We start from the raw sequence: 15707 nt of genomic DNA, 5'->3' as shown, positions 1-15707 counted from the left end.
CAAACGAAAACCCAAAACTTACTTCATACGATATTCTCCTATCTACCTAAGAAATTTCTAGCAAAAATAATCACTTTTTCACTTTACTAGATTTTTTTTTTGTATAATTCTTTTTTATGAGCGTATGATACTCCTACCTACTCTGTTAAATAAAACTCCCAAGTCAAAGAATTGAGCCAATGAATGGACAAATGAACTTAGCCAATATTTTTAAATAAGAGGCCAAATGGCCAACAGACTTTCACAATGATTGTCCATCAAGAAGCACAAACCAAAAAAACAAAACAAACAAACAAACAAAAGTACAAACCAACACTACACTGAAATATAATCAAAGACTACAAAGGAAGATGACTCAATGGATACAGCACTGAAAACCTGAGCTGGACACATGGCACCTACATGGTGGAAAGAGGAGCTCCTCCTGAGCTGACTTTCACAGGTGCATCTTGGCATGTATGTGCATTTGTGTACTTGTGCACACACACACACAAAATAAATAAATCTAATGTTTTTTGTTTTTTGTTTTTTTAAGTATAGTAAAAAAGACATGGAGATAGAAGAGGGACTCCTTGGGAAGACAGGAGCAGTGTGAGGGAGATAGGAATAGGAAAGAAGGATCAACAAGATGAAAGTCCAACACATTCATGTGTGTCACGTTATATGTATGTACATTACAAAATAATCCTTAATCAGCTGCATATTGACAAAGTAAGTATCTATAGTCCTTTTTATCTCATTTCAAAATCTTGCCATCATGGACTTAATTTTTCATTAACTTATTTTCATGTTATCATTGTATATAATGGTATGTACACTGGATGTACCTGCATACCTTCCTGAAAATGAAACAGAATCCACCATATTTATGCCAGAGTATCATCATGAAGATTGAAGTCTGCCACACAGTGACTTACCAGAGTCATTTCGTAGGTAGGAGGACATGGCTGGGATGAGGCAGGACTGACTGAGAAGCTCCAGAAGCACAGAGGGCAGAGCACTGCTGTTCTGTCCTCGGCTCTCATGAGATGACTGGGCTTCACCATTTACAGCACCACTCATAGGGTTTATGTAACTTGCAAGAACCTAAATTACAGAAATTGGAGTTCAGCTTCATATACTCCAATAATGTTATTAGACACTTGACCACAGCAGATTCAAGAATACATATTACATTTACTACATAACCAATGTCTGATACTCTTATGTTTGAATAGAAGACTTTTTTTTTTTTTAAAAACTGAATATAGATTTTTTTCATATAATATATTGTGATTATGTACTTTTTATTTGAAGACAGCTTTTCCCTATAAGGTGCTGACAAACCTCAAAGTTGGGTTTCCCAACAGGGTAGCCTTTGATTTTTTCAGTGCTCTTCACATCTCAACTTTGTGTGCTGGGATTATAGGCGTGAGACATCAAAGCTGGCTAAAATAGGACATTTCTGCTTATACTTTCAGAAGAAAAAGGGCTGTTTTTCTGAGTGCTGCTTACACAGTACAGGTGCTCTCTGGTAGCTACAAGGGAAGCGACCTAAGGACAGCAACACACTAGATAGAGCTAGTGACTAGACCACTGCCAGAAACGCGTACATTATTCACTGTCTCCTTTGGGCTTCTTTCCCTTTTTGAGGGACTCATCCTCTGGCCTCCACTTTGCTATGCAGTTGAGCATAATCTTGAACTTCTGACCTCCCTGTGTCTAACTCCTCAGGGCTGGGATCACAGGAAAATGGCACCCTTCTCAATTCTCTGCAGTACTGACAACTGAATCAAGGGGTTCCATGAATGCTAGGCAGACATTCTACTTAGTTACATCCCCAATCCTTGCTCTCAGTTTGAGAGTGCTAGAAACTTAGAATTCTATACTAGAGTGAGCATACCATCCTAGAACTGTGGAAAATACCCTCAAAATGGCAGCAATTTCAGTTAGTTGTTGTTTGTTTCTATAATATTAAGATGTTCTCTCCTATTTTCAACTTGCTTGATTCTGGAAATACTATAGAACAACTTGAAAAAGAGAACTGAAAGTGAGCTATAGGTACAGCTCAGTGGCTCGGTACATGCTTAGCAGCTGTGAAGTCCCGGCATAGAATCAAGTATAAATACTATATTTTTAACACAGGAGGCCACAGGCTCTAAGTTAAGACAAAGGGATGACTAGCAGGTAGATACCACTTTGAAATCAAAGGATAACTGTATTATCTCACTTTCCTCTCTGGTGAGAAGCTAATTGAGAGGGAAAATATATAGAATTATAAGTATGAAAGACCATTCGTTAACCTATGGCTTTATAATGTATGTGGGGAAGAAAACAAAAGCGAGCATGAGGCAGATAAGAATGCTGGAGCTCACTTGTCATGACTGCACTCCAAAGGTGGAGAAAGGAGGATGAGAGTTCAAGGCCAGCCTAGAATACATGAAACATCTCAACAAAAGAAGGAAAAAATGTTAAGAATGAATTGAGTAAGTCATCAATGTATAAGAAGCAGATCGAATAAAAAAATAATTGAATGGTTACCATTAAAACTGACAAATGTAAACACACCTGCAAAAGACAGGTCACATGTTCCTCTTCTAGCCTCTGCTTGGTTAAGGCTTGTTCCACGTCCCACCCTGACGCTGTGGAACCTGTGCCAAAGCCAGTCCCTTTGGCCCAGTACAGCTGCTGTTCTTCTGCTGATGTAGGGTTGTGAGAATTTGACACCTGTGGCTTTGAAGAAAAAGAAAATTACTAGTGTTAGGTTTTATTTGTTTAAAAAATTTTATCAGTGGGACTGTCTAACAGACTAACCAAATAAAAATCAGTTTGGCCATTCATCAAATATTGAAAACTAATTACTGAAATATCCCTAGCCATATACCCAGTGAAACGAAAATTGGTGCTAAAATAAACATTTGTATATACATGTTCACAGCAAAACTGTTCACCACAATCCAAGAACAGAAAGATCGCAAATGCCTACCAATGAATGAATATATTAACCAGTCAAAAGAATACTATTTAACTACAAAAAGGTATACTAATGTATGCTACATAAGTAAATATTAAATGCTAAGCAAAAGAAAACCAGAGAGTGTGTTAGGAAAAGAAAGGGCAAATGACCTAAGGCTCACAGGACCAATGACTCAAAACCAAACAGAACACATAGAAAGGGAAAGGGTCATAAGTCAGACCATTTTAGGGCTCCAGTGAAAAACTACTTCAGGAGATTTCATCAAAACACTAAAATGACATTCTCAATCAAGCAAGGCAGACTACGTCTATTTCTAGAAGAAACATATCTCAATCATTTTGTTGTTGTTCAAAATGTGATTGGAACAGGTAGCAATAAATGAGTCTCAATCTCAGGAAGAAAAAAAAATTCCATGCACTCTGTTGCCTAAACAGATTATATTTTATAATGCATGTGTTTATTTATATAAACATAGATATGTGATTACCCTTAGAAAGTAGACCAAGAAAAGGTAGCATTAGGTAACAGACACCCTGGTGTCATACAAGAAGATACAAAGCTAACTGGTTTTCTAGTTTTAATTGTGTCATGGATTTTTCCTTTTCTTTCATTTTTTTTTGGGGGTGGCTAAGTGCATAAAAATGTAATTGAGAATAACACTGTAAATGCTAAGCAAAGAGCTACATGGCTCACTAAATAGAGGCTCACTGAGAGGTGAAGAGTTTAGACTGAGGGAATGTGTGTCTGAATGGCTGTATTAATCTAGCTGTGTAGCTTCTTTTGCAATAAACTGATTTTTATATTTTAAAAGATCTGAGTACAAAGAGAATGAAATAGCTCATTAGCTAAAGACACTTCTGGAGAAGCCTAACGAACTGAGTTTGAGCTCAAGGTATCACTTGACCAAAAGACACACATACACACAGTCTTAAAAAGTAAGAATATAAAAATATTTATTTCAAGTATTAAAAATGAGAACTGTATAAAAACCAGAAAAACGACTAAATTAACAACACACACAAAAAAGGTGAGTTGTGATTTTACAGTGGGACAGAAAGACTAAGTTGGGAAATAATGTATATTTTTAAAAGCTGAGAGGATTTTGAATAACCTCATGAAGAAATGTCAATTGTTTGAGGTGGTAAACATGCTAATCACTGCAATCTGCTTTCTCCGTCTTACTTTAGAGACAAGGTCTCTCACTGACCTGAGGCTGAATTTGGATAGAAAGTCTGGCTCCCTGAGCATGGGGACAAAGGTGTACGCCAACTCATGCAGCTTTTCACATGGGTTCTGGAGACACAAACTCAGGACCTAAGCTCACAAAGACTTTACTGGTGAGCATCCCCCAATATAGTATTTGTATACTAATCTCATCTTTGTATTCAAAAACATTTTCAGATTTGGATATATAGATACACCCAAACCAAAGTGAAATAAGGACTTTTTTCCCTACTGCGTGTGGTTTTTTTTTGGGGGGGGGGGAAGGATGGGGTTGCTATACTAGGTAATTTACCACTCAATAATATGATTCTCTAAAGGACATCAAAATATCCTGACAACTGGGAAGACTCTAGCCATTTCTTTCTTTCTATTCTTTTCAATGTATTTGCTTCTTATTTTACATGTGAGTATTTGCCTGCACGTATGGGCACCATGGACATGCTCAGTGCCCCAGAAGTCAAAGGAGAGCATCAGACCCTCTGGAAGTAGAGCTACGGATGGCTATGAAACAGCACATGGGCGGTGGGAATGGAACGGGGTCCTTTGCAAGAGCAACAGAGTGCTCTCCAACACCAAGCTAGCTCTGCAACCACATTAACCATTTCTTAAACTGGTTTTAAATCAGATTTCTTAACTTGATTTTTCTGAGGAGGCTGGCAGAAAAAAACAAGTGATAAGTTTCTTTTTCAGGTGTCAAGCATTAATCATAAACTAGAACTCCAAATTCTAAAATTTGAAGTTTATATTCTTATTTTATATTTTATACACTTCATATTCTTATCAATTAAGTTTAGTTTTTCATAAATTAAAGCAGTGCTTCTCAACCTGTGGATCACAACCCTTTGAGGGTGGAACAACCCTTTCACAGGAGTCACATAAGACTATCAGAAGACACAGATATTTACATTACGATTCATAACAGTAGCAAGATTACAGTTATGAAGTAACAGCAAAAATAATGTTATGGTTGGGTGTCACTACAACACGAGGAACTGTATTAAAGGGTCACAGCATTAGGAAGCTTGAGAACCACTGACTTAAAAGAATTTGAATGAAAGCTGTATGCATGTAATCCCAACATTCTGGGAGGCAGAGGCATATGGATCTCTCTGAGTTCAAAGCCAGCCTAGTCTACAAAAAGAGTCTAGGACAGCCAAGATTACAGAGAAACCCTGTCTTGAAAAACAAAACAACAAAGAAACAAACAAACAAAATAAACAAAGAAAGAAAGAAAGAAAGAAAGAAAGAAAAGGAAAAGAAAAAAATTTGAATGAAACCTACCTCGGTTTGGTTAAGGCTAGAGTTTGGAACTCGCGGTGCATGATGGCTCAGAGCTGAGAGACAGACAAGAATGAGGTGCACTGCTCCAATTTCCAGAGCCATCCGCCGCAGAAGCACACCATCATCAGTTGTCAAGGGCGTAGCACTAAACAAGCTGCGCAGAACGTGGAAAGGAAGGGTTGGAAGCACGTTGGCTGATGGAGATTGCAGAATGTGGCCTTTGAAAGAGAAGAGAACTGAAGTTAAAAATACTTGAAAATAAGTAGTTATACACAGGGTCACAAGTAATAATGACAAAGTAAGGTTTTATCACTAAATTTATTAAAAAGCATGCTGAAGTGAGAATATTATCTTTATTAAAATATCAAGAAAGTCTCTGTAAGATAGCAAATACAAACTCTGTAAGTTTACAGATATGTAATAGCTATCACTGACAAAATATTATTAGCTAGAATGTGAAATTAAATCTAATTCTTTTTTATTTTTAAAAGACAGAGTCCTCTATATAGCCCCACTAGCCTCCAACTCACAAAGAGCTGACTATCTCTACCTCTCCCTACCCAATGCTGGGATTAAAAGTGTGTACCAAGAAGAAGAAATTTCTTACAACCATCAGAAAGTAACTGCTGGCTAATGCCTTTAATCCCAACACTTGGCAGGCAGAGGAAGGTGGAACTCTTTGAGCTCGAGGACAGCCTTATCTACAGAGCAAGTTCCAGGGCAGCCAGGGCTACACAGAGAAACCCTGTTTCAAAAAAAGAAAAAAAAAAGAAAAAGAAAAGAAGAAGAAGAAGAAGAAGAAGAAGAAGAAGAAGAAGAAGAAGAAGAAGAAGAAGCAGCAGCAGCAGCAGCAGCAGCAGCAGCAGCAGCAGCCACCGCCGCCACCGCCTTGGCTGTCCTGGATTTGCTTTTTAGACCAGGCTGGACTTGAACTCACAGCCATCTGACTGCCTCTGCCTCCATTAGTGCTGGGGTTACGGGCGTGCACCACCATGCCTAGCTAACAACCTTTCTTAAAGGAGGCATTTTCATTGCTGCTTCACACAGACCCTCATGTAGTGCAGGCTGTTAGTGAACTCTGTACATAGTCAAAAGCAGCTCTGAAATACTGACTCTACAGCCACTAAACTCTTGAGCTCTGGGATTACATGCATGTGTCACCATCACAACTTTCAAAAAGTGCCTTTCATACAGATTTTATTGTGGTAGCTCCTCCCTTCTCATATATTGAGTCTCCAAACACTGCTTTCAACTCTTCAAGTCTGAAATTCCCACCCCAAACTTAATTTGCCTATCCTTCAGAACACCACCAAAAACACTATATAGCTTCACACTTACACATCTGTGAAGAAACAGCCTCACACCTCCAAGGCTCCAATAACACTCAGCTCAAATCTTCCTCCTATTCGTCAAGAGTCAGTATGTTCTCACACTTCCTACTACAGTGGCCAGAAGACAGTCCTACTTCCTGATCACATTACTCCAATGTCACTTAGTGGGTCTGTGAGTATTCAGCATGGAATTTATAAACTTAATATGAAATTTATTAATGTTTAATCCTGAAAAACTCAACACTAATGACAAATCATGTAAACAGCTTTAATATAAAGACAAATAAGAACAGAAAATAATCTGGACAAATTTATCCAACCTATATGTGTGTGTGTTGATAAATTTAAGTAGTAACTCTAATCACTTACTGCCTTCTCCATCATCTGTAACTCCCAATACCAATCGAAGAAGGCACTGGGCATGTTTTCTCTCTTTCAGGAGCACTTCAGCATAGCCCGGAAGACGAAGAAATAATCCAAAAGCAGCCAGAGAATGGGCAGGTATGGGAGAAGTGGCTTGCACTGCTGACTTAACAGGTGGAGGCTCAGCTGCGATGGTTTCTGGAGCTTCATAAACTAGTTCACCTGATTGTTCTATGGTCACCCATTCAAACTGGTCGCTATCCTTTGGTTTTTCTTGAGTGGTAGATGCCACCACTGGAGCACTCACCTGAAGAAAAAGTGAAGTGTTTAGCTATTTCCATGTTTCAATATTGGGATCAAACAAAAGAGTTCAAAAAAATTCTTTATGTTTTAAAAATGAGGTAACAAATACAAGAAGGATATGACAGTGTGAGTACGGCAGTATCTATCAAGTGCATCTACATTAGAACTGTATTTCATATTTATAATTTATGAAATCACTACAGACAGATTCTTCAAAAAAACATGTAAACAACTTGTACTTCACCAAACTAATGCACTCACTTGTACTAGTATTTCATTTTGTTAATTAATTTATTTCTTTATTTTTATATGTAGCTCTGGCTGGCCTAGAACTCAACAGACCCGCCTACCTCTACTTCCAGAGAGCTGGAATTAAAAGCATATCATCATATGAGACCCTTTTTAAAAATTTATATATATGTGTGACTGTCTGTGTGAGTCCATGCTGTATGTATGGAAACCCTTAGAGGCCCGAAGAATATGTCATGTCCCTAGGAGCTAGAGGCAGAGACAGTTTATGAACCACCTCATACCGAAGTACTCAAATCCTCTAAAGAGCAGTAAGACATTATGATGACTGAACAATCTTTCCAACCTCCACATTAGCATAAAGTTCACCAAGAAACTTCTCTATGCAACAGATGGAGACCATTACAGAAAACAGTCTATCAAAATGCAGTGTGAATCCCAATCCCAATGGATATATCTAGGAAACACTCTCAGACCTAAGGCACAGGAAATACTGTGGAAGAATGGGAAGAAAGACTGTTAGAGCCAGAGGAACAGGCGAGGGTGCATGAGGCATCAGCCTTACGCAAATAACCAAGGGCAGGCAGCTAAGGCATACTAAGAGTAGGAGAAATAGTCTTCCCCAGCGAAAAGCACACCAAATGATCATCCAACACTAAATGGTCAGCCCTAAAAACAGGCAACAAGGAACATTCTATAGACAAAGCAAATTACATTTCTATATTTAGGAATATATACATATACCCACATATGTATGTAATAACAGTGAATGAAAAAAGGCCATGAGAGCAAGAAGGGGTACATAAGAGGGCTTGGAGGAAGAAAAAGGAAAAGGGAAATGATGTAATACATTATAATCTCAAAAAAGTATAAGTTAAAAAAACAAAATAATAGAAACCTCACTTCCTTGAAATCATAGCTACCGGTGTTTCCCCCTAATTCTTGTCATTCTTTCAATATTATCTAGTGCTTAAATTTTAGGAAAATATCCTTTCTTCCCACCTAACTCACGGAGTATCACTTTGCATTCTAATTTTATTCTACTATAGACTATTTATTTTGATAACCTAATGCAATCAGATTTGGTAATGAGATCCCCTTAAAGCAGTCTTCTGCATCCTTTTAACATTGTTTGCATCACTCTTTGAGAATTTCCCACCATTTTCTAGTACAACATGACATTTTAAGCTTTTCAGTACATTTCTTGGTCATGATTCTGAATTTCATGAAGCCAAAATTTCTTATAGTGGAGATACAATTACTGTTAGGGAGAGTCCTCATTCCAGGCATAATCTACAAATAAACCTAAGAAACTCATGTATACATATGTATGTATATGTAAGTTTCCATATTGACAAAACATCTATTCTTAACCCTTTAAGACATCATAGCTATAAGGAAAAAAACTATTATAAGTTGACTACAGAGATAAGACAATGCAATACAACATACATTTTAGACATAGACCCTAGAATTATTTTTCAACCTTCCTAATGCTAATGAGGTTCTTTATTCCCAATGACCCTCATACATTCTAAATTCTATAGAAGCCAATCTGTGACGTATCTAGTAATCAAAGATCATAAGGCCAAGAATATTCCTTCGGTTAATGCAACCATCTTAAAGAACAGAGACCTTAACTATGCCATGATAAACCGTGGTAAGGGGCTTAGCTTACCTGCTGAATCACTTCTGGATAGAGCATGGGCAGTCTCTCTGCAATAAGGGCCAGGCCACCCATTCCTGCAAAAACTTGTAATGGCGACTGAATGGGACAGGTTTCCAGCAAAGATTCATCCAACACTCCATCCATGCACTCATCACTCGGAGTAAGAGCCTCATCTTCTGGACAGCTGCCAATTAAATCTCCATGCTCTATATAATACATTACACAAAAACTCAGCATGTAAAAGTAGCCTATGTATGTGCACAATATGCTTTCATTTATAAAAACATAAACTGTGTAAAAAGAAGGAGCAGGAGTAGTGAGGTGCTCAGCGGGTAAAGGAGTACTTACTGTGTAAGCCTAACCTAAGTTTAACCCCAGGAATTCACAGTGGAAGGAGACTTGGCCCTAAAAAGTTGTCCTAATTGCCACAAGAATGTTGCAGCACACACACAAATTAATTTTTGAAGGAAAATAACAACAAAAAAGTACAAATGCCATAAGTATTTAGGTTTTACTGCATTAAAGAACTAAAGAACCTGTGTATCAAAGTCATTAAACTCGATGACTTTAAATGGCTTCTGATACTGCCTTCCTCAAAGCATGACTCACAGACCAACAAACAGCCTGCATATTCCCTGGGGAGCATATGTGAAACATAAGCCCTCACGTTCCGCCCAAGGTGCTCTAATGAAAACAGACCTACATTTTACCTTGGTTTTGTGGGTGATTCTTAAGTACACTGAAACTAAAGAATACTTTCCTTTAGCTCTAAGTTCTAAGAACCATAGCTCTAGGATGTACTGTTTTATAAAAGACCTCCAAAAAGATTCCTAGCACAAATGCATGCAAGCTATACCCAATCCAACTAGGGAAAGTAAATGATGACAATAACTTCTCTTACTAAAAACTGAAAATTATACAATGTTGATTTACCTTTAAATTTTTTATGAGGTAAACAAACAAACAAAAAGGCCAGTATGTTCATCAAATAAGCTAGTACATTCAAGACCGAGAGTTTGTAAAAATAAGAAAGAACAGTTGTGGAAGCTTAGGTATCTTTAAAAAGTCAAGTTATATTATATAAACATGTTTTTTTTAAATGAATAGGCATTTTAAAAAAAGATTTATATATTATGTATACAGTGTTATGCCTGCGTGTCATCCGCACACCAGATCTCATTATAGATGAGCCACTGTGTGGGTGCTGGGAATTGAAATCAGAACTTCTGGAAGAACAGTGTTCTTAACCTCTGAGCCATCTCTCCAGCCCACATGTTTTTGTTTTAATCTGAGGTGTGGGATATGGGGCTAATTCATATTGTCCAGGCAGCAAACTATTTGCCTCATGTGGTCTTTGCTAGCTGCAGATAGTTTAGTTCTGAGGACTCTGGAAGGAGAATAAATGCCAGAGCAAAGAGAGAGACAGGGGTCCCAGAGAAAGAATGCTGGTCTCTCTGCCTGCTGCTCTTAGATACCACTGATGCAGTTTGACAGAAGAAGTTGGATATCCTGAAAAGAAGATTGGACTTGCTGCAAGGAAGCAGGACTTGCTGCTCCCTAACCAGCAGGAAGTAGCTAACGACTGCATAAGCCCCCTCTCCCTCCTAACCTTCTTTTCCTCCTACCTGGTGTTAGGGTGTTGGAAGGGATTAGGGTGGAGAAGGGAGAATGAGATACTAGAACCCAAATAAAATACAATACATTTTTAAAAAGGCACAATAAAGAACAAAAGAAAGAAGGGGGAGGGAGGGAGGGAGGGAGGGACAGACGGAGGGAAAGAGAAGGCTTGAGGTGGTTCAGGGATTAAGGGTACTTGCTGCTCTTGAGGAGGACCTGAGTCCCATTCCCAGAACACTCATGATAGGCTACTGCCACCTGTAGCTGTACTAGGCACACACATGGTACATATACATAGGTAGGCAAAACAATTATACATATAAAATTAAAAAAATAAAAGTTAAAGAAAATTTATGCAACACAATAAAGACTGTTACAAATAATCCTGCTGAAAATTTGATGAAAGAAAATATACTAAGATCTACTAAAGAATACAAATAGCCCATAACTAAAAACTAAACTTTAATCATGAGAAAAATACAAAGTTTAGTGTGTTCAAATATTCACACCATAAAATAAATTACTTATCCAGCATGTAGGTGGTAAAAAAAATAGAATGAGCACACTCAATAAGCTAGTATATACTTTTCCCTACTCATCTATAAAGAAGTAACATATTTAAAGCATATACATATAAAGATATTTAATAGACTATGCAAGTAAAACAGGATAAAACACATGATACTCTTTAGGTATGGAAAATCTATGAGCTTTGAAAGCAGTTCAACATAAATGATCTGTAAATTACAAATCGAGATTATAACTTGATTATAATAATTCTTTTAAAATTGTCATAAAGGAAATATGTACCAATCTGAAGTGATAATCTAAGATGAATGAACAGTTTCCAAATAAAATGCTTGATTTTCAACATTTACAAATAAGTCAAAGAAAGTACCATTAAGTTGATATTCGAAAATAACTGGTCAATTTTAAATTGAGTCATTATCTTAATAGCAGCAAAAATACCACCTTTGACCTAACAGACTAGGAAGCTGTTTGCTCTGTAAGGGTACGTATGTGATGGGGAAGAGGGGTAGCATGCAAATGATTATTAGGAGAGGTCAGCCTAGGTTGCCATTCTTAAATGCCATTCATTGACCTTACTTTTTTTGAGGATGGGATTTCTCTTTAAAACCTGGAGATCTGTAAATGCATAAAGAGGCTTTGTGTTGGCCACAGATTCTCTTTGGCTTATTAATAGAGGCCATTCTTAGTATGGCATGAAGGAAGATTTGCAGACGCTTTACATTGGCTCATACAATGAGCAGAGAACTAGCCTTAATTGTTCTGTGTGTCCTGCACACCTTATACAATTATAATGTTAGAACTGTATAATGCTTGTAAGAAATTATGTTTTCAGAACAAAAGAACCGGACACTGATGCTGGATCAGACCTGACAGGATTCATTCCTCTCAGCATGGTGGACACTGACATCCTGCATCCTTCTTGCTCTAGCCCTGGATGACTCTGTTGCTGTTACCCATCAGATTTGGACAGCTTCCCGGACAGCAGTGTAGAAAGCTTCTGATCCAGTTTGGACCACAAATGCAATCCTGGTTTGCTTAACCATTTTCCTCAATTTTTGGGGCCCCTTCTAAGGTATTATTAGCTCCAATGTAGCCTGAAGAAACCTTAAGAGAACAATATCCCATTTCCTCTAAGGGGGGTCAGGTAGGTTTCTGTTTGTTCACTTGGTCTACAAATGCTTATTTTCATTGGGAGGTGTTTATAAGTTATTATTGGTCTTATACAGAGAAAAAACAAAGCTGAGCTCAGGGACGTCTATCTTTTCCTTTAGCTTTCATCCGTAGGTAAGGAGATAGGAGCTGAAAAGAAGGAAAGGGAGAGATAGAAATGTAGAGAGAGGATAGAACAAAAGGTAGATGATTGAACCTACTCCTGAACTCAAGGCCTTAACTGTTACTCAGAATGAAGGTTATGTGTAAGTCATTGATATAGAATTTAGTATATTGATACAAAACATGGGCATGTCAAATACTTGTCAGATTCTAGCACAAGAATATATATCCTAGGTCTAACAGATAGATATGACTCTATAGATATATGAGGTAAAATAGTTAATAAGGTCTTCAAAAGCCTCAAAGAATATGACACACAGAGAAATGCAAAATATGGCATTTAAAGATGTTTTTATTATCCTAACGGTTCTTTGATAACAAGGCAAGTTAACTGCTGGCAACACCCAGCCAACCTCAAAGAAGATGATGAGCATCAAAGAGCCTCCTTATGGAGATGGCTTCAAACGTGACAAACCAGCCACTGGGCAAAATGTCCTCATTCCTGCCACAGACAGAATTCTGCCTAAAATTAGGCAGCTTAGACACAGGCAGAGTCGATGGCCGAACTCTGCCAAGACAGGATAAGCAAGTCCTCAATACTTCCTGCCTTGCGAACAAGTCTGGCAGAGACATTGGGCCAGAAGGCTAAAGATGAGGCTCCAACGTTATACTCTTGGGTGACTGTTCAGGCAGTAAACTGTCTCAGTCTATTTGTTCATTTGGAAGCTACTAGCCTGCACTGCTGGTTCACTCAGGAATTTAAGTTTTATTCCTTCTCAAGTCTCTGAGGGGTGTTGAAGACCTGATAGTTTAGTTTTACAATCAAGTTTAGTTGGTTAGGGAATAAGAACCTTTTATATCAAGATAAAAGATTTAAGTTAATAGAGATGAGATGTGATAGATATTGAATTTCATTCAGAAATATAGGCCCAACCAGACAAGTTTGATAAATACAAATAGCCAAATGACTATGAATGTAACATTTCTAGAACTCATGATTATCACATGGTTCTTTCTGCTGTATGTAGTTTGTTTTATGCATGTATAATAAGATAAATATATATGAAAGAACAAACAAACAAACAAACAAAAACCTGGAGCTCAACCAAGTAAAGTAGGTGAGCTGGCTAGTGCATGTTAGGGCTGGTCCTGTCTCCACCTCTCAGCATCAGGAGGATTACAAGCAGGAGATATCACATTCAGCTTTATTATGTGAATGAAGATCAGACTTGGATCTTACTGCTTGGACAGCGGGTACTACTGACTGAGCCATCTTACCACCACTGGACTGCAAATTTTAAAGGAGTATCATGTACATACCTTTTTCAGGGTGTAGTCTTTTAAAAGAATCTGTTTTTGATAAACTTGGATCTGTAATGACTTTTGATCCCAATTTAACAGTAAGATCTATTGAACGGTAACCTTGAGGAAGTTTTCGGTCATAGAGGAGAGTTAAAAGCTGGGCAAGTGTCATTTCGGCTGGCAATGGCTGACCTAAAAAATGACATAAATAAGTTAAAATAAAGTTGAAGAGGGAAACATTTTTACTTGACATGATTTTCTTAATTAAGATTATTATTTGTAATAAATTAGAGATGGACAAAAGTTTGATAAATATACCTAATTATCAAAACAGTTTAAAATTATCCATGGGGAAGACTATAAAGTCAAATTGTTTCCAACATACTATAGAGAATGCCCAGGGGAAGGTCAAACAAATGAAATAGCAGATATTCTAAAATATAACATTTGCAAATAGTTTTGAAAGGGGCTTAGGTAACAAATTTTCTACAGTATGGGGCCCACGTGACTGCAATTACTACCTCCAGCTAAGGATAATACATGACAAATGTATTATAATAAAATATTATTCACAAAGGGACACACTAAGTAACAAACCAGTCACAGTTTCTTGACCTTTGCTATAAACTGAGGATACGAAGTTAAGAAAGGATATCATTCAGCATTAGTTAGCAATAAAGACTAAGGCAGAAGACAAAAATAAATATTACATTATCAGATGAAAAGCACTGGTCAAAAACTTTATCTAGAATATGCTAATTGCCAATGCTCTATCTTGAAATCCTCAAGTAGAATTATACCTATAAAACTTATCTGATACGACTTCTTCATCTTATCCTCTATGCTCACAGCACAGGTAAAGAAGATATAAAAGTAGGAAAAAAAGAGCTAGGCATGGCAGCACACACGTGCAAACCCAGCACTCAGAAGGCAGAGGCAGGAGGATCTCTGTGAGTTTTAGGTCAGCCTGGTCTACAAAGGGAATCCAGAACAGCCAAAGCTACACAGAGAAATCCTGTCTCAAACAATCAAAAAGTAGGAAAACAAAAAACAAAAAACAAAAAACTATGACATTAGAACAGATATTTTAAATGTCTTTGTGCACTTAATTCTACCTAAAAGGAACTATGTGCAAAAATTCTTAGTACCTCATTTATGTCATGAAAAACAACAGATTAAACACATGATTTATGCAGTTTTAAGTCTCAGAATTTGCCCTGTTGTTTACTCAATATGAATGTTACCTGCCAAGAGTCTGTGATACAGGTGAAACACTGGGACAGTGATTATTTTGTTCGCAGAGTCTGCACTTGAGGAAGTACTTCCTATTTTATCAGGAATTGCTCTTCCCCTCCTGGACGGTGGACGCGGTGGCGTAGCTGACACAGCACGTTTAGACTGTGATTTCAGCCCTTAAAGATAATAATTGGTTAGGCTTTTTATCTTTTGTAGTTAAGATACCAAAGTAAAAGTTTCTAAAACAGTCAGGTGGATCTCTGAGTTTAAGGCCACCCTGGTCTATAGAGTGAGTTCCAGGACAGACAGGGCTATACAGAGAAACCCTGCCTCAAACTCCTCCCCCCTTAAAAAAAAAAAGCTTCTAAAAAGT

General features: G+C 37.6%; 1 protein-coding gene across 10 annotated transcripts in view; it reads right to left on the bottom strand.

The window, feature by feature from the left end:
• BIRC6 (baculoviral IAP repeat containing 6) overlaps positions 1 to 15707 on the bottom strand; it is a 182042-nt gene that overhangs the window by 37180 nt on the left and 129155 nt on the right. For all 10 annotated transcript variants that reach the window (XR_014781399.1, XM_084793779.1, XM_084793781.1 and 7 more), the window contains 7 exons: positions 15343 to 15510; positions 14117 to 14290; positions 9386 to 9582; positions 7162 to 7462; positions 5462 to 5679; positions 2548 to 2712; positions 918 to 1086 (listed from right to left, as the gene is read on the bottom strand). Coding sequence is in view for 9 of the 10 variants with exons in the window: in XM_084793779.1 (XP_084649905.1) it covers positions 918 to 1086; positions 2548 to 2712; positions 5462 to 5679; positions 7162 to 7462; positions 9386 to 9582; positions 14117 to 14290; positions 15343 to 15510 (1392 nt within the window). In the remaining variant the exon portion in view is untranslated. The remainder of the gene's footprint in view (positions 1 to 917; positions 1087 to 2547; positions 2713 to 5461; positions 5680 to 7161; positions 7463 to 9385; positions 9583 to 14116; positions 14291 to 15342; positions 15511 to 15707) is intronic.

This window comes from Acomys minous (assembly GCF_964271855.1).
Source record: "Acomys minous genome assembly, chromosome: 8".
Classification (NCBI taxonomy): domain Eukaryota; kingdom Metazoa; phylum Chordata; class Mammalia; order Rodentia; family Muridae; genus Acomys; species Acomys minous.
Note: the sequence above shows the minus strand (reverse complement) of the source record. Positions and strands in the feature narration are given on the sequence as shown.